Source organism: Lepidochelys olivacea, assembly GCF_965140295.1.
Source record: "Lepidochelys olivacea isolate rLepOli2 genome assembly, chromosome: 2".
In the NCBI taxonomy this organism is placed as follows: Eukaryota; Metazoa; Chordata; order Testudines; family Cheloniidae; genus Lepidochelys; species Lepidochelys olivacea.
In genome coordinates this window covers 262723234-262744778 of record NC_140412.1, presented here as the reverse complement: position 1 = coordinate 262744778, position 21545 = coordinate 262723234, and the positions used below count along the sequence as shown (strand labels likewise).

Here is a 21545-nt window from a genome sequence, read left to right as displayed (position 1 = left end):
TTTTGCGGAAGGAGAAATTAAAATTCATATTTGGGTGCCTGGAACCCCTAATGAAGGAGAAAAGCTGAAAGGAATGAAGAATCGAATTATTGTGTGTATGTGTGTGCGTTTGTGTGTGTATGTGTGATGACTGGGACATGGGCGGCCTGACCTAGTGGTTGGAGCATGAGTTGAGGGTCAGGAGGCAGGCTGGGTTGTATACTGGGAGATCAGGATTAGGCAGCAGGAGCAGGTAGCATAACTGAAGCAGTCTAAGTAGGGGAAACCCAGTTGCACAGACAACTTCCTCTTCCTCTGCTTGGTTTAAATAGAAGCAGGGAATGAGTCGGGACCCCTAGAGTTCCACCAGTCAGATCCCAGCACTGGACTCCTCTGTCAGTGCTGAGTTCGTAGTTCCGGCAACCATTAATAGGTCACTGGGTGGCAGGTTGGCGCTTACTGATGCCTAAGCGCCCTGTGACCCTGGGTTTGGGACCTGCAGTCCTTGACACTGTGTCTGTATATATATGATGAGGGCCTGATTCTGGTCTCATTGGAAATTTGTTCAAGATGTCTTCTTATTGGTCCACAATGAGAGATAGAGCCAACACTAAATAAGGAGTTCAAGATTTGGCCCATTGCAGCTAAACAACTGGACCTTTCCTTGAATTAAAATATGCTGTGTCCCCTGGAGAGTGAAATCTGACCAGGATGATAGGAAGGGGTTTCCTACAATAGCAGGGGACTGGATTTGAAGATCCTGGAGGTCCCTTTTAGTCCTATGTACCTGTGTTTCTAAATCTTAAACGCCATTGAAAATGTCATTGAGATTTTGTGACCAACACTTTTTTCCCTCATTCTTCTTTTTTGCAGCATAATCTCCCGCTAGAAGAGGCTCATTTTATTAACACAAAACAGCTGAAGTTCATTGTGGCTCGAAGCAAGTGGCAGGTCAGCAGTCCTCAGTCTATTTTGCTCTTTTTTTAAAAAAGTCTCTTCTTTTCAAGACTGCAGCGCAAGTGCAGGGTGTGCAGCAGAGGTCTCCTCAGTGTGCCTCTGAGAAGGGAATACGGTCAAAGGGCAAAGGTTCAGTGGATGTGGCAAAAATAAGATATCCAGGCTGAAAAAATACAGGTCTTCCAGCTCTCGCCAGTGTTTTGCCTTCTGTGGCATGATCCAGCCCAGGGCAATGAAAGAGGGAAGCCCCTTCTGGACATTGAGTAAAGACAGGTTTCAGAGTAACAGCCGTGTTAGTCTGTATTCGCAAAAAGAAAAGGAGGACTTGTGGCACCTTAGAGACTAACCAATTTATTTGAGCATGAGCTTTCGTGAGCTACAGCTCACTTCATCGGATGCATACCGTGGAAACTGCAGCAGACTTTATATACACACAGAGATCATGAAACAATACCTCCTCCCACCCAACTGTCCTGCTGGTAATAGCTTAGCCTGAGGTCACCAATGACTTCTGAATATTAGATGACTTGTTTCGTAATCTACAAAAAGACTTTGTGCTTCGATGCACAAAATGCTGAGAATACTAAAGACCAAGAGTGAAATCCCCATATAAACATCAATGGGAGTTTTGCCACTGATTTCGCTGGAGCCAGGATTTTACCTCAACAATTTGGATACCTGTATTTTAGTGTGTTCTTAAGATTGGTCTGAGGATGGGGTTGGGACTCAGGAACTTCTGATTGCTGATCTCCTCTCTGAGTCTGATTCATTCTGTCAGTAGGAACAAGTTCTTTGCCTCCCAACCGCACGTGTTCCATTTGCACAAATTGAATAACACTGCCTATCTCAAGGGTATGTTGTGATAAACTCATTAGCTGATATGTGTAAAGTACCTTGTAGATGAACAGTACTATGTGAGTGCTTATTATTATTAGTGGAAACCTCTGATAATCTGTCTTTGAACTTTGGGCCAGGCCTAGTAGTTTTGAATACCCCCATATCCCTTTGTATTATATAACACGTGGAATATGGGTATTTACATCTATTTAAATGTTTTATTCATTTTAAGGCCTGCAATCAGTAGCAACACAGAAGCAAAAAGGTTCCCAAAGAAACAATGAAGTACATAATAACATAAGGAAGCACGCCGGGGTCCAGCTTCTCTGCTGATGTATGTCAGTGGAGTGCTACTGATTGCAGTGGAATTATGCCATTTTACTTTACCTAAGGATGTGGCCTTGTATGTTTAATTAAGAAACTCAGTGAAACAATAGAAATAAGTGACCTGTGGCTAAATCCCCTGCACTGCTTTGAAAATGTCAATCAGCAGCCTGGTTCTCCACTCACACAGGTGTAAGTTAGCAATACCTCCACTGAAGTCAGTGAATGAGAGGAGAGTTCAGCCCAGAAATGAATCTGTCAAAACATATTGCACAGAAAGAAATAATGCCAATATGCTGTGCAGCTCTTATGTGTGTTAACAATTCTGAGGATATATAGCATAATTCTTGCCGTGTATGTTTACACCACTCTCATCACTAGGTTGCTTTTTGGTTATGTTGTATTTTTTTCTGTTTTCAGCGTTCGCTCATGTGCTATAAATCTATACTGGTAATGAGATCCATTCCAGAAATCCTACAGAGAACTCACAAAAACACGTCGCTAGGCATCTCCCGACACCTGGTTGCAGAAAGTAGTTCTTCCACTACTCCTGGCTCCTCTTCAGACGATGAGAACGCATCCTTCCCCAGGAGAGGGCACTTTGGCTCTACACCAGAACTGCACTTGCCTGTGTTTGATTCACCAAGGTATCAAGAACCTCCAAGTTATGCGGCAGAAGAGAAACGTTCCAAGGTCTTGGTGCCGCCAGTAAAACCCATGAGACGGAAATACGCTTTAGTGAAAAGTGAGCTGGATGATAAGCCACCTACAGAAAGCAAAGTACTAATGGCAGGTGCCTTTGCTCAGAAAGCAGAGGTGATCAGTTCAGAAATCAAAGATGAAAAAGAAGATCAGTCCCAAGAGAGTGATGCAGAACAGCCTTCATTGGTGAAGGCAGCCACTTTAGATACATCGGACTTGGCACCACCAAAAGGAAAAACAGACACGTTATTACCGGACAAAGACAAAATCGTAAAGACTGGAGCTGCAATGGAGAAACCACCCTTGTGTGTCCCCAGACAGAGTGTCATTAAAAGCACATTCTACAGCCAAGCGTCTGAGGCTCCTACACGTCTACCTGTCTCACCAGGCAGAGACTACAGAAGGTACCTTGACAGAACAAGAAGAGCCTTCAGGAAAGCAGGGTATTTAAAGGTACCCTTGAGTGGTCTACGGGAACCCCTTCTAGAACAGTTTGAATTGAAAGAAGAGGAGGAGGAAGAAGAAGAAGAAGAAGGAATGTCTGGTGATGAAGAATATGGAAAAAGCAGAGAAGGTGTGACAGGCCCTCTGACCAAATCGGCTTCCTTTGATACTGCGAGGAAACCCTCACGTCACACCCTTCAGGTGTCCAGCAGAAGCCGTTCCCTGGATGATTACAGACTAAGAGCCGTAAGTTTAGCCAAGGAGCAAGACATTCTGGAAGAAGACTGTGATCTAACGTCACAGGGGAGTTATCCTGGACTAGCTCAGCAGCATGACATATCTACTGACTCTGGCAAGGTTTGGCCTGAGGAGCATTTGATGGAGGAGGACTCAAGGGAAGCTAGGAAGGATTGTTCAGAAGAACAGCCAGTCCCTTCTGCACAGTGTGGTGATGAAGGATGCCCGGGTCTAGCTGTTCAACCACAGAAGGTCCCAGTGTCGGCCCACCAGGGTGAAAGTGAGGGGCATTTACATCAAAAGACAAAACCTTCCATTGACATGGATGTGGAGCCAGCTGTTCTGGAAGGTGAAAGCCTGATTCTAACTGCTCAGCAGCCAGACACAGCCCCAGTGTCAGCTCACACATGTGAAAGTGAAGAGCATTTAAAGCTGACACTGAAGCCGAGTGGTGCAGAGTTTACACTTCTGCAGGGTGAAAGCTCCGTTTTGATTGTTCCCGAATCCGAGAGAGCCCCAATATCAGGCCACGAGAGTGAGAGAAGAGAATGCGCACATCAGCAGCCAAAGCCTTCTGTTCACAGTGCTGCAGAGTCTCCTGATCTACAGGGTGAAAGCCCAGTTTTCCTAGAGACTGCCCAAATTCCAGCTTGTAAGGGTGAAAGCCCAAGTATTTTAACAGCTCCACAACCAGACACTGCTCCACTTTCAGTCTGCCAGGGTGAAACCCAGGGATGCTTACATCCGAAGCCTTCTGATTACTTGGGCACAGCCTCCACTGTTTTGGCAGGAAAACATCCAATGATTCTAACACCGCCACCAGAAAGTGCCCCAGTTTCAGACTGTGAGGGTGAAAGGCGGGAACATTCCTGTCAGGTGCCTTCTGTTCACATTAAGGTGGGGTCTGCTGTTCTACGGGGTGAAAGCCTTTTTATTCTCACAATTCCACAACGAGAAACTGCCCCGCTTCCAGTCTATGAGAGTGACAGCCAGGAACAGTCACCTCAGAAGCCTTCAGTTTGCAGCGAGGTGAAATCTGCAGACTCAGAGAGTGAAAGCCTAGCTATTCTAGAGACTTCCCCTGTTTCACTTGTCGAGGGTGAAAGCCAGGAACGCTCACATCAGAAGCCTTCTGTTTACAGCAAGGCAGAGTCTGCTGTCCTGGAGGACTTGGTTGAAGAGATGGTTTGTCTTTCTCAAGATATGAATGTTTTAGCAGAGTCCGTTTCTACTCAAGAGGGATGTGAAAAGCACTTCTCCCCTCCAAAAGAAATGTTCTACCAAGGTCCAGCTGGTCATACAGCCACCAGACATCCCACTCATTTTGTGCCATGGAGTAAAAGAGAAGAGGGCATTTACCAGGCTGATCTTACAGAATCAGCTGCACCAGTTCCTGCAGTGGAAGATAAGTTGAGTATGCCAGCTCTGTTGAGTGTAGTCACTGAGGAGGGAAAGGTGGCTTCTCATGAATGTAAACATCTAGGGGATTTAGCAATCAAAAGCACTCGTTCCAGCAAAGCAAGCATATCCCCGTCTGATCATTCAGGTTCTGGAAAAAGATCTAGTCATATCTCTGATAGCCAGGAACCTGACAAACACTCTGAAGTTTCCTTAGTGAAGATTAAAGACCTCTCAGAAGAGATGCCTAGCACTGGCAGCGGGACTTCAAAATTTGATATCTCTGAGGTAGAGCCTGCATATTTGAACCTATCAGATCTCTACGATATTGTATATTTTCCATTTGAATTTATGAACGTCAAGAAGCCCCCAACCAAACCAATCGGTAAAAGATTTATGCCCTTCGGCGAAAAGGTTAAATTACCTCCTGCGACTAAAGGACATTTGCATCAGTATAAAAGACTGTGCATTCAGGAGGACGTTAAATCCCCTTCAGATAACTCACAAGATGCCACGACGGGGGAAACCAGACAAAACCTTTTGGACATTTCCGAAGATGTCGGGCAACCCCTTCGAAGGCTGGGGAAAGGTTCCGAACCACCAACGGGAAAAGGAGCTGAGGGCCATGTGACAACTGAACCCCAGACAATGTGTGGTTTCCAAAAGGACTCAGATGGTAAGCAGAGAAGCTCCACACACAGCAAATCAGGACTCTTTAAACTCTATGGCAGATCGCACTCAATGGAGCAGTCAGTAGAGCAGACTCTGAAGAAGAAAGTAAAAGCTTCTGTTGCCCATATTTCAAGAATCCTGAAAGGAAAGCCAGCCCCTGAACTGGAGCAAAAGGAAGGTAAAAATCTCATTGAGGGTGTAAATGGGCCTAACAATATACATGGGCTCTGTTACCCCTTCTCTCTCCTCTTTCCCCTCCACACTTCTTATATTCATCAGTTTATACATTCGACTTGTGTGCAATAATCAAGTGCAGATGCAATTTAAAAGCTTTAAGCTAGGTTTAAGTATGAAATAACATCAGCCGCTCCACTTACCTAGAGGGGTAATCCTTCATATCCTGATCCCCGTGGCAAAACACCCAGGAACATCAATAGGAATAGGATCCGGCTGTACTGACTAGTGGAGTTCCCTCCATCCTCTGCGGCTAAGTGTTTTATTTCAGTATAATATTTGGTATTCTCTCTAGCCCTGAATGTAAAACATGGGGCACAGTTCTGACCTTCAGTGAAGTTGATGTCAATCTGGAGTGACTACACTGAAGTCAGTGGAATTACTCCAGATTTATACCTACATCAATGAGACCAGAATCTGGAGAATAGAATCTGTCTATACGCTCAATTTTCCCGCACCTAGGTTGTGCCATATAGTGTGTCTTTCTGCCACAGATCATCCGCCCTACTACAGCTTAATATCATCCTCGCCCCAGGGCCTTTTATTAAACTTGCCATGACTTTTGGTATTAACTGGCAATTCATTAATAAGAAACTCATGGCATTTTTACTGCTAAACTAATCACATGAACCACAGATAATAGTAATTATATGCTGCAATTAAAATGTCATTGATTTAGTAGACTGGCTTCTACTATTAAATTCTTTGAAATAGGCATTGAGAAGCAGGGAAGTGACATACCAGAAAGAGAGTCTCTAAATGGGGCTGCAGGGTATTAAAAGAGAAAATCAGGACTTCATTGATCCATTCATCCATCCATCCATTCCCTTAATTCTGAGAACATGAGCTCCCAGTTCAATGCTGTGGCCAAGAGAGCTAATGCCATCCTGGGATGCAGAGACAGGGAAATCTTGAGTAGGAGTAGAGCGGTTATTTTACCTCTCTTTGGCACTGGTGCGATTGGTGCTGGAACACTGTGTCCAGTTCTGGTACCCACAATTCAAGCAGCATGTTGATAAATTGGAGAGGGTTCAGAGAAGAGCCACAAGGATGGTTAAAGGATTAGCAAACTTTCTTTATAGTGATAGACTCAAGGAACTCAATCTATTTAGCTTAACAAAGAGGTTAAGGGCTGACTTGATGGGGAAAAAATATTTAATAAATGGGCTCTTCAGTCTAGCAAAGAGAGAGAGATAACATTATTCAATGGCTGGAAGCTGAAGCTAGACAAATTCAGAGTGGAAATAAGGTATACATTTTTTAAATTGGGAGTAATTAATCATTGGAACAATATACAAAGGGTCATGATGGATTCTCAATCATTATACTTTTTAAATCAAGATTGGATGTTTTCTAAAAGATCTGCTCTAGTAGTTTTTTGGCAGAAGTTCTTATGGCCTGTGTTATACAGGAGGTCAGATCAGATGATCACAATGGTCTGTTCTGGCCTTAGAATCAATGAAATTATCAAGCCTCAAAACAAGGGAGAAAGGTACCTTTATGGCATGAGTTAGCAGTTAGTTTTATTGTGAAATATCACAGAGGAATATAATTGTACCAGGCTAGTATTTGAGAAGCTGAGAGAGATGTAACTTGCAAGATTTGTAAGAATTGTGTAGAGGAAAACCTTGGTAATTTACACACACTAGCAGGAATTCCAGCAGTTCTCTTTGTTCCATCTTTGCAGCAACTCCATCACCTTGTGCGGTTTTCAGATGCTTAAAGTATAGCTCTTGACCTGAAATGCAAAATCATTTTTTTTGGTGGAAAAAATAACTGCCATGGTGTCCAGGGCTTTTTTAGATGAACACATTTCAAAGCAAAATGGCATCTACTGTTAAATGTCCTTTTGTAGAATATATGTCTACAAATGAAGGCCCAAATCCAGCTTTCCTTACTCAGGCAAGACTGCCATTGAAGCCAATGGAAGGTTTGTTTAGTTGTGGACTGCAGGACAAGGATACCATAAATGCCACAAAAGTTATGTTTCTAAAGAAGGACTTCAAAGGGGCCTGATTTGCCTTTTCATCTCTGAATTGTTTGGGAGCTTTTAAATTGCACAGTATTTTGGAAGTGGCAAGGGTGGTGGCCAGCTGCCACTCAGAAGGTTCCTCCAAGCTGGGTAGGGGTAAATCCAGGACTTAAATAAGCACAGTCGTAAGAGTTTCTAGTTCCTTCACTGGACTTTGTGAACATTCAGACCTTCAGTAGCCCTTCTTGGCTCTTTTAGCTTGTCCTCTAGTTTAGCCAGAAGGCTAACATTAATTATCTCCTGAGACATATGACGTTTGGCAAAGCTATAGGGAGGAAACTTTTCCATTGCTGCCTATGGTATAGCTGCTGACTGGCTAAAGAGAGGGCTTCTGTATCTGTCAGTCTGCCTATCTCTCTATCTATCATCAGCTAATTTCTAGAGCACTCATCACTGTCCTATCAAAGCACTAACGTACTTTCCAAGAACTGTTGAACTGATTACAAGTGCTACACTTACTAAAGAAAAAGTATGCTGCATATCACTACTATATCTGTGTTACCTTCTGAAGCTATTGGGTCTTCTCTAGGCAGCTTGCTTGTAATGTAATCTCCCTTCCAGGGTCTGGGCCGGCACACCGTGAAAAGACATTGAATGACGTGCAGGACTTTTTTTTTTTGAACTGTCACATTACTATGTGGTCACTGGGGCCTAAAAAGAGGAGGGATGGCATAATGCATACAAGAGCGTGAAAGAAGTTTGTTTTTTCCCATCGGCGCTCCTTGAAAGCTAGTCTGATTAAAGACGCTGTCTGTTATGTTGCTTGTGATTTACATATGTAATTGTCTTAATCTATCTGAAATGCTGCTTTCCCTCTTTCTTTCAGCACCTTCTTTTGTAGAAGAGCTCACGGATCAGGATGTTGCCCTGGGGCAGTCTGTGACTCTGTCCTGCCAAACGTCTGCCCATTTCCCTCTGCACATTGACTGGTTCAGAGGTGATGTAAACTCTCATTTGAGGACTTGGGACAATTTAATGATAGGATCTGGAGTTATAGCACAATAAAGATGATTGAGACTCTAAGTTCCAGGAGAAGGTTAAGGGGAGTGGATAAGAAGCGACTTTTAGGGTATGTCTACACTACGGAATAAGGTCGAATTTATAGAAGTTGGTTTTTTAGAAATCGGTTTTATATATTCAAGTGTGTGTGTCCCCACAGAAAATACTCTAAGTGCATTAAGTGCATTAACTCGATGGAGTGCTTCCACAGTACTGAGGCTAGAGTCGACTTCCGGAGCATTGCACTGTGGGTAGCTATCCCACAGTTCCCGCAGTCTCCGCTGCCCATTGGAATTCTGGGTTGAGATCCCAATGCCTGATGGGGCTAAAACATTGTCGTGGGTGGTTCTGGGTACATATCATCAGGCCCCCGTTCCCTCCCTCCCTCCCTCCATGAAAGCAAGGGCAGACAATAGTTTCGCGCCTTTTTTCCTGAGTTACCTGTGCAGACGCCATACCAGGGCAAGCATGGAGCCCGCTCAGGTAACCGTCACAGTATGTCTCCTGGGTGCTGGCAGACGCGGTACGGCATTGCTACACAGTAGCAGCAACCCATTGCCTTCTGGCAGCAGACGGTACAATACGACTGGTAGCCGTCATCGTCATGTCCGAGGTGCTCCTGGCCACATCAGCTGGGAGCGCCTGGGCAGACATGGGCACAGGGACTAAATTTGGAGTGACTTGACCAGGTCATTCTCTTTAGTCCTGCAGTCAGTCCTATTGAACTGTCTTATGGTGAGCAGGCAGGCAATATGGATTGCTAGCAGTCGTACTGTACCATCTTCTGCCGGGCAGGCAAGAGATGACGATAGCTAGCAGTCGTATTGTATCATCTTCTGCCGGGCAGGCAAGAGATGAGGATCGCTAGCAGTCGTACTGTACCATCTTCTGCCGAGCAGCCATGAGATGTGGATGGCATGCAGTCCTTCTGCACCGTCTGCTGCCAGCCAAAGATGTAAAAGATAGATGGAGTGGATCAAAACAAGAAATAGACCAGATTTGTTTTGTACTCCCCTCCCCCGTCTAGGGGACTCATTCCTCTAGGTCACACTGCAGTCACTTACAGAGAAGGTGCAGCGTGGTAAATCTAGCCATGTATCAATCAGAGGCCAGGCTAACCTCCTTGTTCCAATAAGAACAATAACTTAGGTGCACCATTTCTTATTGGAACCCTCCGTGCAGTCCTGCCTGAAATACTCCTTGATGTAAAGCCACCCCCTTTGTTGATTTTAGCTCCCTGAAGCCAACCCTGTAAGCCGTGTCGTCAGTCGCCCCTCCCTCCGTCAGAGCAACGGCAGACAATCGTTCCGCGCCTTTTTTCTGTGCGGACGCCATACCAAGGCAAGCATGGAGGCCGCTCAGCTCACTTTGGCAATTAGGAGCACATTAAACACCACACGCATTATCCAGCAGTATATGCAGCACCAGAACCTGGCAAAGCGAAACCGGGCGAGGAGGCGACGTCAGCGCGGTCACGTGAGTGATCAGGACATGGACACAGATTTCTCTGAAAGCATGGGCCCTGCCAATGCATGCATCATGGTGCTAATGGGGCAGTTCATGCTGTGGAACGCCGATTCTGGGCTCGGGAAACAAGCACAGACTGGTGGGACTGCATAGTGTTGCAGGTCTGGGACGATTCCCAGTGGCTGCGAAACTTTCGCATGCGTAAGGGCACTTTCATGGAACTTTGTGACTTGCTTTCCCCCTGCCCTGAAGCGCATGAATACCAAGATGAGAGCAGCCCTCACAGTCGAGAAGCGAGTGGCGATAGCCGTGTGGAAGCTTGCAACGCCAGACAGCTACCGGTCAGTTGGGAATCAATTTGGAGTGGGCAAATCTACTGTTGGGGCTGCTGTGATGCAAGTAGCCCACACAATAAAAGATCTGCTGATATCAAGGGTAGTGACCCTGGGAAATGTGCAGGTCATAGTGGATGGCTTTGCTGCAATGGGATTCCCTAACTGGGGTGGGGCCATAGATGGAACCCATATCCCTATCTTGGCACCGGAGCACCAAGCCGCCGAGTACATAAACCGCAAGGGGTACTTTTCAATAGTGCTGCAAGCTCTGGTGGATCACAAGGGACGTTTCACCAACATCAACGTGGGATGGCCAGGAAAGGTACATGACGCTCGCATCTTCAGGAACTCTGGTCTGTTTCAAAAGCTGCAGGAAGGGACTTTATTCCCAGACCAGAAAATAACTGTTGGGGATGTTGAAATGCCTATATGTATCCTTGGGGACCCAGCCTACCCCTTAATGCCATGGCTCATGAAGCCGTACACAGGCAGCCTGGACAGTAGTCAGGAGCTGTTCAACTACAGACTGAGCAAGTGCAGAATGGTGGTAGAATGTGCATTTGGACGTTTAAAGGCACGCTGGCGCCGTTTACTGACTCGCTTAGACCTCAGCGAAACCAATATTCCCACTGTTATTACTGCTTGCTGTGTGCTCCACAATATCTGTGAGAGTAAGGGGGAGACGTTATGGCGGGGTGGGAGGTTGAGGCAAATCGCCTGGCTGCTGGTTACGCGCAGCCAGACACCAGGGCGGTTAGAAGAGCACAGGAGGGCGCCGTACGCATCAGAGAAGCTTTGAAAACCAGTTTCATGACTGGCCAGGCTACGGTGTGAAAGTTCTGTTTGTTTCTCCTTAATGAAATCCCCCGCTCCTTGGTTCACTCTACTTCCCTGTAAGCTAACCACCCTCCTCTCCTCCCTTCGATCACGGCTTGCAGAGGCAATAAAGTCATTGTTGCTTCACATTCATGCATTCTTTATTCATTCATCACACAAATAGGGGGATGACTACCAAGGTAGCCCAGGAGGGGTGGTGGAGGAGGGAAGGAAAATGCCACACAGCACTTTAAAAGTTTACAACTTTAAAATTTATTGAATGCCAGCCTTCTTTTTTTGGGGCAATCCTCTGTGGCAGAGTGGCTGGTTGGCCAGTGGCCCCCCCACCGCGTTCTTGGGCGTCTGGGTGTGGAGGCTATGGAACTTGGGGAGGAGGGTGGTTGGTTACACAGGGGCTGTAGTGGCAGTCTGTGCTCCAGCTGCCTTTGCTGCAGCTCAACCATACACTGGAGCATACTGGTTTGGTCCTCCAGCAGCCTCAGCATTGAATCATGCCTCCTCTCATCACGCTGCCGCCACATTTGAGCTTCAGCCTTGTCTTCAGCCCGCCACTTACTCTCTTCAGCCTGCCACCTCTCCTCCCGGTCATTTTGTGCTTTCCTGCACTCTGACATTATTTGCCTCCATGCATTCGTCTGTGCTCTGTCAGTGTGGGAGGACAGCATGAGCTCGGAGAACATTTCATCTCGAGTGCGTTTTTTTTTCTTTCTGATCTTCACTAGCCTCTGGGAAGGAGAAGATCCTGTGATCATTGAAACACATGCAGCTGGTGGAGAAAAAAAAGGGACAGCGGTATTTAAAAAGACACATTTTATAAAACAGTGGCTACACTCTTTCAGGGTAAACCTTGCTGTTAACATGACATACACAGCATATGTGCTTTCGTTACAAGGTCGCATTTTGCCTCCCCCCACCGCATGGCTACCCCCTCAACCCTCCCCCGTCCCTGTGGCTAACAGGGGGGAACATTTCTGTTTAGCCACAGGCAAACAGCCCAGCAGGAATGGGCTCCTCTGAGTGTCCCCTGAAGAAAAGCACTCTATTTCAACCAGGTGACCATGAATTATATCTCACTCTCCTGAGGATAACACAGAGAGATAAAGAACGGATGTTGTTTGAACGCCAGCAAACATACACTGCAATGCTTTGTTGTACAATGATTCCCGAGTATGTGTTACTGGCCTGGAGTGGTAAAGTGTTCTACCATGAAGGACGCAATAAGGCTGCCCTCCCCAGAAACCTTTTGCAAAGGCTTTGGGAATATATCCAGGAGAGCCGCGAATGCCAGGGCAAAGTAATCCTTTCACATGCTTGCTTTTAAACCATGTATAGTATTTTAAAAGGTACACTCACCAGAGGTCCCTTCTCCACCTGCTGGGTCCAGGAGGCAGCCTTGGGTGGGTTCGGGGGGTACTGGCTCCAGGTCCAGGGTGAGAAACAGTTCCTGGCTGTTGGGAAAACCGGTTTCTCCGCTTGCTTGCTGTGAGCTATCTACAACCTCATCATCATCATCATCTTCTTCATCCCCAAAACCTGCTTCCGTATTGCCTCCATCTCCATTGAAGGAGTCAAACAACACGGCTGGGGTAGTAGTGGCTGAACCCCCTAAAATGGCATGCAGCTCATCATAGAAGTGGCATGTTTGGGGCTCTGACCTGGAGCGGCCGTTCGCCTCTCTGGTTTTCTGGTAGGCTTGCCTCAGCTCCTTCAGTTTCACGCGGCACTGCTTCAGGTCCCTGTTATGGCCTCTGTCCTTCATGCCCTGGGAGATTTTGACAAAGGTTTTGGCATTTCGAAAACTGGATCGGAGTTCTGATAGCACGGATTCCTCTCCCCATACAGCGATCAGATCCCGTACCTTCCGTTCGGTCCATGCTGGAGCTCTTTTGCAATTCTGGGACTCCATCATGGTCACCTCTGCTGATGAGCTCTGCATGGTCACCTGCAGCTTGCCACGCTGGCCAAACAGGAAATGAGATTCAAAAGTTCGCGGTTCTTTTCCTGTCTACCTGGCCAGTGCATCTGAGTTGAGAGTGCTGTCCAGAGCGGTCACAATGGAGCACTCTGGGATAGCTCCCGGAGGCCAATACCGTTGAATTGTGTCCACAGTACCCCAAATTCAAGCCGGCAAGGCCGATTTAAGCGCTAATCCACTTGTCAGGGGTGGAGAAAAGAAATTGATTTTAAGAGCCCTTTAAGTCGAAATAAAGGGCTTCATCGTGTGGACTGTGCAGGTTTACATCGATTTAATGCTGCTAAATTCGACCTAAAGTCCTAGTGTAGACCAGGGCTTAGCCATCTCAGTAGAATTTAAGGACTTATTCCTTCTGCCTTACAGATGGGGTGCCCATTCGCAGCAGCAGTAGGATACTGATCTCAGCCACACTCAAAAACTTTCAGCTTTTAACCATATTGGTGGTTATGGATGAGGATTTTGGTATTTACACATGTGCGGCCAGCAACTCCCTGGGTACAGCATCCACCTCCTGTGTAATAAGGAAGGCAGGTAAGAACTGGAAGTAATTCAAGGAAGTAGATGCCTGGTTTGTACAGCTCTCACTCGAGGATTATATCCAGAATTAGCAGACATGTTGCATAATAGATTTTCTTCCACTGAGGGATACTTCATTTTCTGGGAACTCACAGAGAAAGTTCCAGATGGGAAGGCAGCAAAGGCGACGTATCCGTCTCCATTTGCACTTTAGCCTCAACACCCCAATAGTACAGATGCTTCAAGGTGCCTTGGTGAAAGCTGACGCATTGACCGTAGTGTAGAAACCTTAATTTAGATGGTTGGAACTGGAAGACCTTGGAACATAGAGGCTGGAAATACAAATACCATTTTTTTTTAGCAAGTAAGATCATTATAAAAACTAAAGCAAGTGACATTCAGAAGTAAGGATAGGCGGATCTGATAGAATGTGATGGTTAGTAAACTGATGTTCACAAAACTAGTTCAAATTGCATACCTTTTCAAACTCCTGGGTTTTTCAAAGATTATTCTGTTTTAGAAAACAACCAAAATATGTTTTTACCTACGAAGAATTCACCTATCTCCCAGAACTAGGTTGGTGCAAATGCATAGCTTGTATTCATTGTATATACTGAGTCAGATTCTTCCATGATGTAAGTCTGTTGAAGTTAATGGAGTTTACACCAAGCATGCATCTGACAGATTGTGTTTATATTTTCCATGGAATTTTTCTCTCCTCCCTATCTCTGCTCCTTATATAGAGGAGTTTATATATGTGTTTGTTTCCGCCATGCTTGCTGCAGTTTGCCTTGAGTTCTTTCTCTCTGCTCCTTTTTTCAGAGTCTCTCCTAAGTGGAATGGAAAGTCAATAACACTCTAGTTTGAATCCAACTTTCAAGTTTTTGATAGGTTTGAAATCAGGCAAACAGAGTTTACCATTCCAAAAGGGATCAGCTGTTTGGAATGGAAGAAAATCTACAACTGTAAAATTACTCATCTGTTAGAGGAAGAGGGGTCTAGGCCTTCATGTCTGTCTATTGTCTATGACATCCTTAATTTTCCGTGCCTCCCTCACAGAAGTTCTGGCTAGTCCCCCCGCCCCTGATATTGTGGAGGTATATGAGGATGGAGTGCAAGTGGTCTGGAAACCTGTGGAATCTAACACCGTGGTTACGTATACTGTACAGTGCAAGAGCGAAGGTAAAGCAGAACTAGATAGTCTCCACTTCTCATTATTGTTATCATGATTGTCCAGTCCTAGTAGTATCATAGTGCCAAGGAGCCCCAGTCATGGATCAAGGCCTCATTGTACTAGGTGCTGTACAAACAGAATAAAAAGACAGTCCATGTGCCAAAGAACGTAGTTTCCCATCAGTATCCTGTACAAGATCTGTGCAATGACAGTCTCCTTGATTCAGAGATAATTATACCTTTAGTCATATATTATTTGGGTTGCCTGACTCATTCAGAGATTGATGCAAGGCCCACTGAAGTCACTGGGAATCTTTCCATTTACTTCAGCTGGCCTTGGATCAGAGCCTTTAGCGCCTGACCTCTCTGAGTTCCTTTTATTATTACTAATAATATTAAATATTTACCTTGCAGTAGCACCTACAGGTCACCCACATTGGGCCTAGAGCTGTGCAACTAACGGATGTTTGGTTACATGGCAATTCTAAAAAATCAGGGGGAAAAGATCATTTTGGGTCAACCCAAAGCAAAAAATTTTGAAATTTTGGGAGAATTGTAGAGTAAACTAAATTTAATTTAATTTCAGGTCAAACACTGTTTTGGCATTAATTAAATGGAAAGGTTTTATTTTGACCATTTTAAAACATTTTTTTAATTAAAAATGCTTAAAAATGGCCAAAATAAAATTTTGAAAGGCAAAATTGTTTTGAACAAAAGTCAGCGGATTTGATTTTGAAATGTTGAAATAAAATGTTTTGAGCTTTTCTGATTTTTTTAGCTTCTTTTCAGTTGAAACAGTTCAGTAAAATCAACATCAATTCATGAAACATTTAGATGTCACCATTCAGCACTTTTTGTCAGGAAAAAAGTTTTGTCCGAAAAATTTCACCCAAATGTAGTTGGGCCCAGTTGTCCTATGTGCCTTCCTCTAGATCTGTGTATATCAGAGGTTTTCAGACTGGGGGGCATGGAAGGTATTCTGCTGGGAGGGGTGGGCATGAGAAACTTTCGGGGAAAAGAACATACTGCACACATTTTGCCCACAGCAATGAATAACTAGCAACGCTGATTCGGCCAGAATCATATCAGGTCCTCGGATGATGCTGTGTATTGGACTCCAGATGGTGCTGTGCATTCTGGCGGATTTCTGTTAAGCTGGCACAGCATTACACAAAGTCATTGCCACTGTTTGCTACCACGCGGGGTGCCCATTTAATTGAAGGTAGAAGGGGATCTCTGGAGAGCTGTTTCAAGCATCCAACCCAGGATGGAAATTGCTGTGCTCCAAAAAATAGGCAAACCCATCACACTGGTAACAAGAATGTGATGCCAGTAAGCAGTATCTCACTTAAAATTTACATTGCTATGTACTTAAATGGCTCTGTTTGAATCAATGCCTTACTGTTTTTAATGTTTAGTGAGAGTTGCATGTTGATTTTTTTTATCAGTATATGTACTTGTGTCATGGGGTGTGTGTGTAAACTACTACACAAAGAAGCAGGGTGCAATCATATAGGTTTGAGAACCACTGAATACATATGTAGTTCATTCTGGATAGTCATGAGTTAGGTAAGGAGTTGTTCCTCTATGAGGGTTTATACCTGAATAAATCTGTTCCTGTTGTTCCCTAACCCTGGGCCTGTGGTGTATCCATTTCCCTGCTGACACAACAATACTATATAACACAATGTGTAACTGCAGTATGCAAACCGGAATGTATAAAAAGTAGAGTTATGTGAAATGTTCTCAACAAAACTCAGAATCACATGAGACTCATCTGGATCGGGATTCCATTACAAATCTAAAACCCTTACTAGAGTCCTTGAAAGGTCATTTGAGCTTAGAATCGTAGAATATCAGGGTTGGAAGGGACCTCAGGAGGTCATCTAGTCCAACCCCCTGCTCAAAGCAGGACCAATCCCCAACTAAATCATCCCAGCCAGGGCTTTGTCAAGCCTGACCTTAAAAACCTCTAAGGAAGGAGATTACCTCCCTAGGTAACGCATTCCAGTGTTTCACCACCCTCCTAGTGAAAAAGTTTTTCCTAATATCCAACCTAACAAACCTTGAGTGATCTAGGGCCCAGGTTTAAATTATTCTGGGGATTTATTTATGGTTCTTAATTATAGTTGTGCGATGTTTTCGGTTTTCCTTGCTTTCATCATGAAGCTAAGTAAAGTACAGCGTTTTTTTGAGCAGGGTTTTGCTTTGAGTTTGGGGTTCATGTTTGAACCTCAAATCTCAAAGTGGAGCTCAGGGAGGATAGGTATGAAATTACATGAACTGAAACTACAAACGCATTCACAGCCACCCCCTGCAATGAGCATTGCATGGCTCTAATATAAAATATCTGGCTTCAGAAGTGAAAATATGAGATCACTTCAAACATGACAAGGCAACGTGAGGTTATAATTTCAGCCCCAGCTGGTTCGTTTAAATATGCCACCAATTTTCTGCACTCCCAGAATAGCAGTAATTGGTGGCACAAAAGACACCCGATAATCCCTAGAACAAGTGCTAACCTGTGTCTCTCTTTGCTTGGCCAAGATGGTGAATGGAAGACCCTTGTTACTGACATGGCTGATTGCTGCTACTATGCCAGTAATCTCTCCAGGGGCTTGGTTTATGCCTTCCGGACAGCCTGCATCAGTAAAGCTGGAATGGGACCTTATAGCAGCCCGTCGGCCAAAGTAAAGATTGGTGAAAAAGACCAAACAGGTAAGCTATTGGGTGGTGGTAGAACATCTACACTATCGTACCTTCTTTGTGTGTACACTCAGGGGAAATGAAGCATAAACCTGGAGGAACTCCATTGCCTCCAGTGTGTTTTAGGGTTTTGAATCCTAGGTGCTGTTGTTCATAGATAGTCCCTCAGCTGACAGCAGGATGAGTTGTGAGAACTCCTAGCCTTGGCATCTTGGGATTGAAACTGTAGATTACTTGTACAGGAAAGACCACTTAATGCTCATTTAAGTGAGATCACTTAATGCTCCAGCATGCTCATTTAATTCTGGCGATCCCCAGGGAACAGAATCAGAGTAATGTGTTTCAGTTGAGTGAAGCGTAGGCTTAATAGTACACCTATGGAAGTGGTGAAAAGTCCATTGAAATGCCATGGCCCTGGTGCCGTCTACAAGACACAACTCAGTAGTTCATTGATGTGAATTGGTGTTTGCGTCTGTAAAATTCCCTTTGTTCATTTTGGGCTATTTCTCTGCTTAGCGAGTCAAACTTATCCCATAGTTTTTCTCTATAGTTTAATGGTTTGTTTGTATTGTTGCTTATTTTTAAAGAAATCCATTAAATGAGAAGGACTCTCCCAGCAGCTGAAGGCATCCCTCTGAGAACTGAGATAATGGCCTATCTGGCATTCTGTTTCATAGAATCATAGAATATCAGGGTTGGAAGGGACCTCAGAAGGTCATCTAGTCCAACCCCCTGCTCAAAGCAGGACCAATCCCCAATTAAATCATCCCAGCCAGGGCTTTGTCAAGCCTGACCTTAAAAACTTCTAAGGAAGGAGATTCTACCACCTCCCTAGGTAACGCATTCCAGTGTTTCACCACCCTCCTAGTGAAAAAGTTTTTCCTAATATCCAACCTAAACCTCCCCCACTGCAACTTGAGACCATTACTCCTTATCCTGTCCTCTTCTACCACTGAGAATAGTCTAGAACCATCCTCTCTGGACCCACCTCTCAGGTAGTTGAAAGCAGCTATCAAATCCCCCCTCATTCTTCTCTTCTGCAGACTAAACAATCCCAGTTCCCTCAGCCTCTCCTCATAAGTCATGTGTTCCAGACCCCTAATCATTTTTGTTGCCCTTCGCTGGACTCTCTCCAATTTATCCACATCCTTCTTGTAGTGTGGGGCCCAAAACTGGACACAGTACTCCAGATGAGGCCTCACCAATGTCGAATAGAGGGGGACGATCACATCCCTTGATCTGCTCGCTATGCCCCTACTTATACATCCCAAAATGCCATTGGCCTTCTTGGCAACAAGGGCACACTGCTGACTCATATCCAGCTTCTCGTCCACTGTCACCCCTAGGTCCTTTTCCGCAGAACTGCTGCCTAGCCGTTCGGTCCCTAGTCTGCAGCTGTGCATTGGGTTCTTCCGTCCTAAGTGCAGGACCCTGCACTTATCCTTATTGAACCTCATCAGATTTCTTTTGGCCCAATCCTCCAATTTGTCTAGGTCCCTCTGTATCCTATCCCTGCCCTCTAGCGTATCTACCACTCCTCCCAGTTTAGTATCATCCGCAAATTTGCTGAGCGTGCAATCCACACCATCCTGCAGATCATTTATGAAGATATTGAACAAAACCGGCCCCAGGACTGACCCCTGGGGCACTCCACTTGACACCGGCTGCCAACTAGACATGGAGCCATTGATCACTACCTGTTGAGCCCGACAATCTAGCCAACTTTCTACCCACCTTATAGTGCATTCATCCAGCCCATACTTCTTTAACTTGCTGACAAGAATACTGTGGGAGACCGTGTCAAAAGCTTTGCTAAAGTCAAGAAACAATACATCCACTGCTTTCCCTTCATCCACAGAACCACTTATCTCGTCATAGAAGGCGATTAGATTAGTCAGGCATGACCTTCCCTTGGTGAATCCATTTTGACTGTTCCTGATCACTTTCCTCTCATGTAAGTGCTTCAGGATTGATTCTTTGAGGACCTGCTCCATGATTTTTCCAGAGACTGAGGTGAGGCTGACTGGCCTGTAGTTCCCAGGATCCTCCTTCTTCCCTTTTTTAAAGATTGGCACTACATTAGCCTTTTTCCAGTCATCCGGGACTTCCGCCGTTCGCCATGAGTTTTCAAAGATAATGGCCAATGGCTCTGCAATCACAGCCGCCAATTCCTTTAGCACTCTCGGATGCAACTCGTCCGGCCCCATGGACTTGTGCACGTCCAGCTTTTCTAAATAGACCCTAACCACCTCTTTCTCCACAGAGGGCTGGCCATCTATTCCCCATGTTGTGATGCCCAGCGCAGCAGTCTGGGAGCTGACCTTGTTAGTGAAGACAGAGGCAAAAAAAGCATTGAGTACATTAGCTTTTTCCACATCCTCTGTCACTAGGTTGCCTCCCTCATTCATTAAGGGGCCCACACTTTCCTTGGCTTTCTTCTTGTTGCCAACATACCTGAAGAAACCCTTCTTGTTACTCTTGACATCTCTCGCTAACTGCAGCTCCAGGTGCGATTTGGCCCTCCTGATTTCATTCCTACATGCCCGAGCAATATTTTTATACTCTTCCCTGGTCATATGTCCAGCCTTCCACTTCTTATAAGCTTCTTTTTTATGTTTAAGATCCGCTAGGATTTCACCGTTAAGCCAAGCTGGTCGCCTGCCATATTTACTATTCTTTCGACACATCGGGATGGTTTGTCCCTGTAACCTCAACAGGGATTCCTTGAAATACAGCCAGCTCTCCTGGACTCCTTTCCCCTTCATGTTAGTCCCCCAGGGCATCCTACCCATCCGTTCCCTGAGGGAGTCGAAGTCTGCTTTCCTGAAGTCCAGGGTCCGTATCCTGCTGCTTACCTTTTTTCCCTGTGTCAGGATCCTGAACTCAACCAACTCATGGTCACTGCCTCCCAGATTCCCATCCACTTTTGCTTCCCCTACTAATTCTTCCCGGTTTGTGAGCAACAGGTCAAGAAAAGTTCCCCCCCCTAGTTGGCTCCTCTAGCACTTGCGCCAGGAAATTGTCCCCTACGCTTTCCAAAAACTTCCTGGATTGTCTGTGCACCGCTGTATTGCTCTCCCAGCAGATATCAGGAAAATTAAAGTCACCCATGAGAACCAGGGCGTGCAATCAAGTAGCTTCTGCGAGCTGCCGGAAGAAAGCCTCATCCACCTCATCCCCCTGGTCCAGTGGTCTATAGCAGACTCCCACCAGTACATCACTCTTGTTGCTCACACTTCTAAACTTAATCCAGAGACACAGGTTTTTCTGCAGTTTCGTACCAGAGCTCTGAGCAGTCATACTGCTCCCTTACATACAGTGCTACTCACCCACCTTTTCTGCCCTGCCTGTCCTTCCTGAACAGTTTATAACCATCCATGACAGTACTCCAGTCATGTGAGTTATCCCACCAAGTCTCTGTTATTCCAATCACGTCATAATTGCTTGACATCACCAGGACAATTGAAAGGATTCCACTACACCAGAGAAATAGCCTTGCCCATCTCAATGTAATTTACCAACCCTCGCCCTATATGCTTGCCTTAGGCCAGGAATTCTCAACCGTTTTTATACTGTGATCTCACAATCTCTCCTGAGCCACGATCCAAATTTCTTTATGCCAGTACACACAGTGCTTCCAAGGAGGTGCCATCATGTTTCATACGGTGCTCCTATTCCAGAGGAATATGCAGGAAGAACCAATGGCAAGTGACTGCAGAAA

General features: G+C 45.3%; 2 protein-coding genes across 2 annotated transcripts in view; one reads left to right on the top strand and one right to left on the bottom strand.

Annotated features, from left to right (window-relative positions):
- Positions 1–21545, top strand: part of OBSCN (obscurin, cytoskeletal calmodulin and titin-interacting RhoGEF) — a gene marked incomplete at its 5' end in the record, with an annotated part of 294967 nt that overhangs the window by 259824 nt on the left and 13598 nt on the right. Inside the window, 6 exons of the mRNA XM_084618134.1 lie at positions 853–930; positions 2518–5728; positions 8643–8753; positions 13793–13960; positions 15005–15127; positions 17666–17836. Coding sequence (XP_084474260.1) covers positions 853–930; positions 2518–5728; positions 8643–8753; positions 13793–13960; positions 15005–15127; positions 17666–17836 — 3862 coding nt within the window. The remainder of the gene's footprint in view (positions 1–852; positions 931–2517; positions 5729–8642; positions 8754–13792; positions 13961–15004; positions 15128–17665; positions 17837–21545) is intronic.
- Positions 11683–13390, bottom strand: LOC311515662 (uncharacterized protein; the record flags this gene model as incomplete). The annotated part of the gene is made up of 2 exons (XM_084618893.1): positions 11683–12220; positions 12808–13390. The coding sequence occupies 2 exons, from the start codon at positions 13388–13390 to the stop codon at positions 11700–11702; spliced, it is 1104 nt and encodes a 367-aa protein (XP_084475019.1). The 3' UTR covers positions 11683–11699.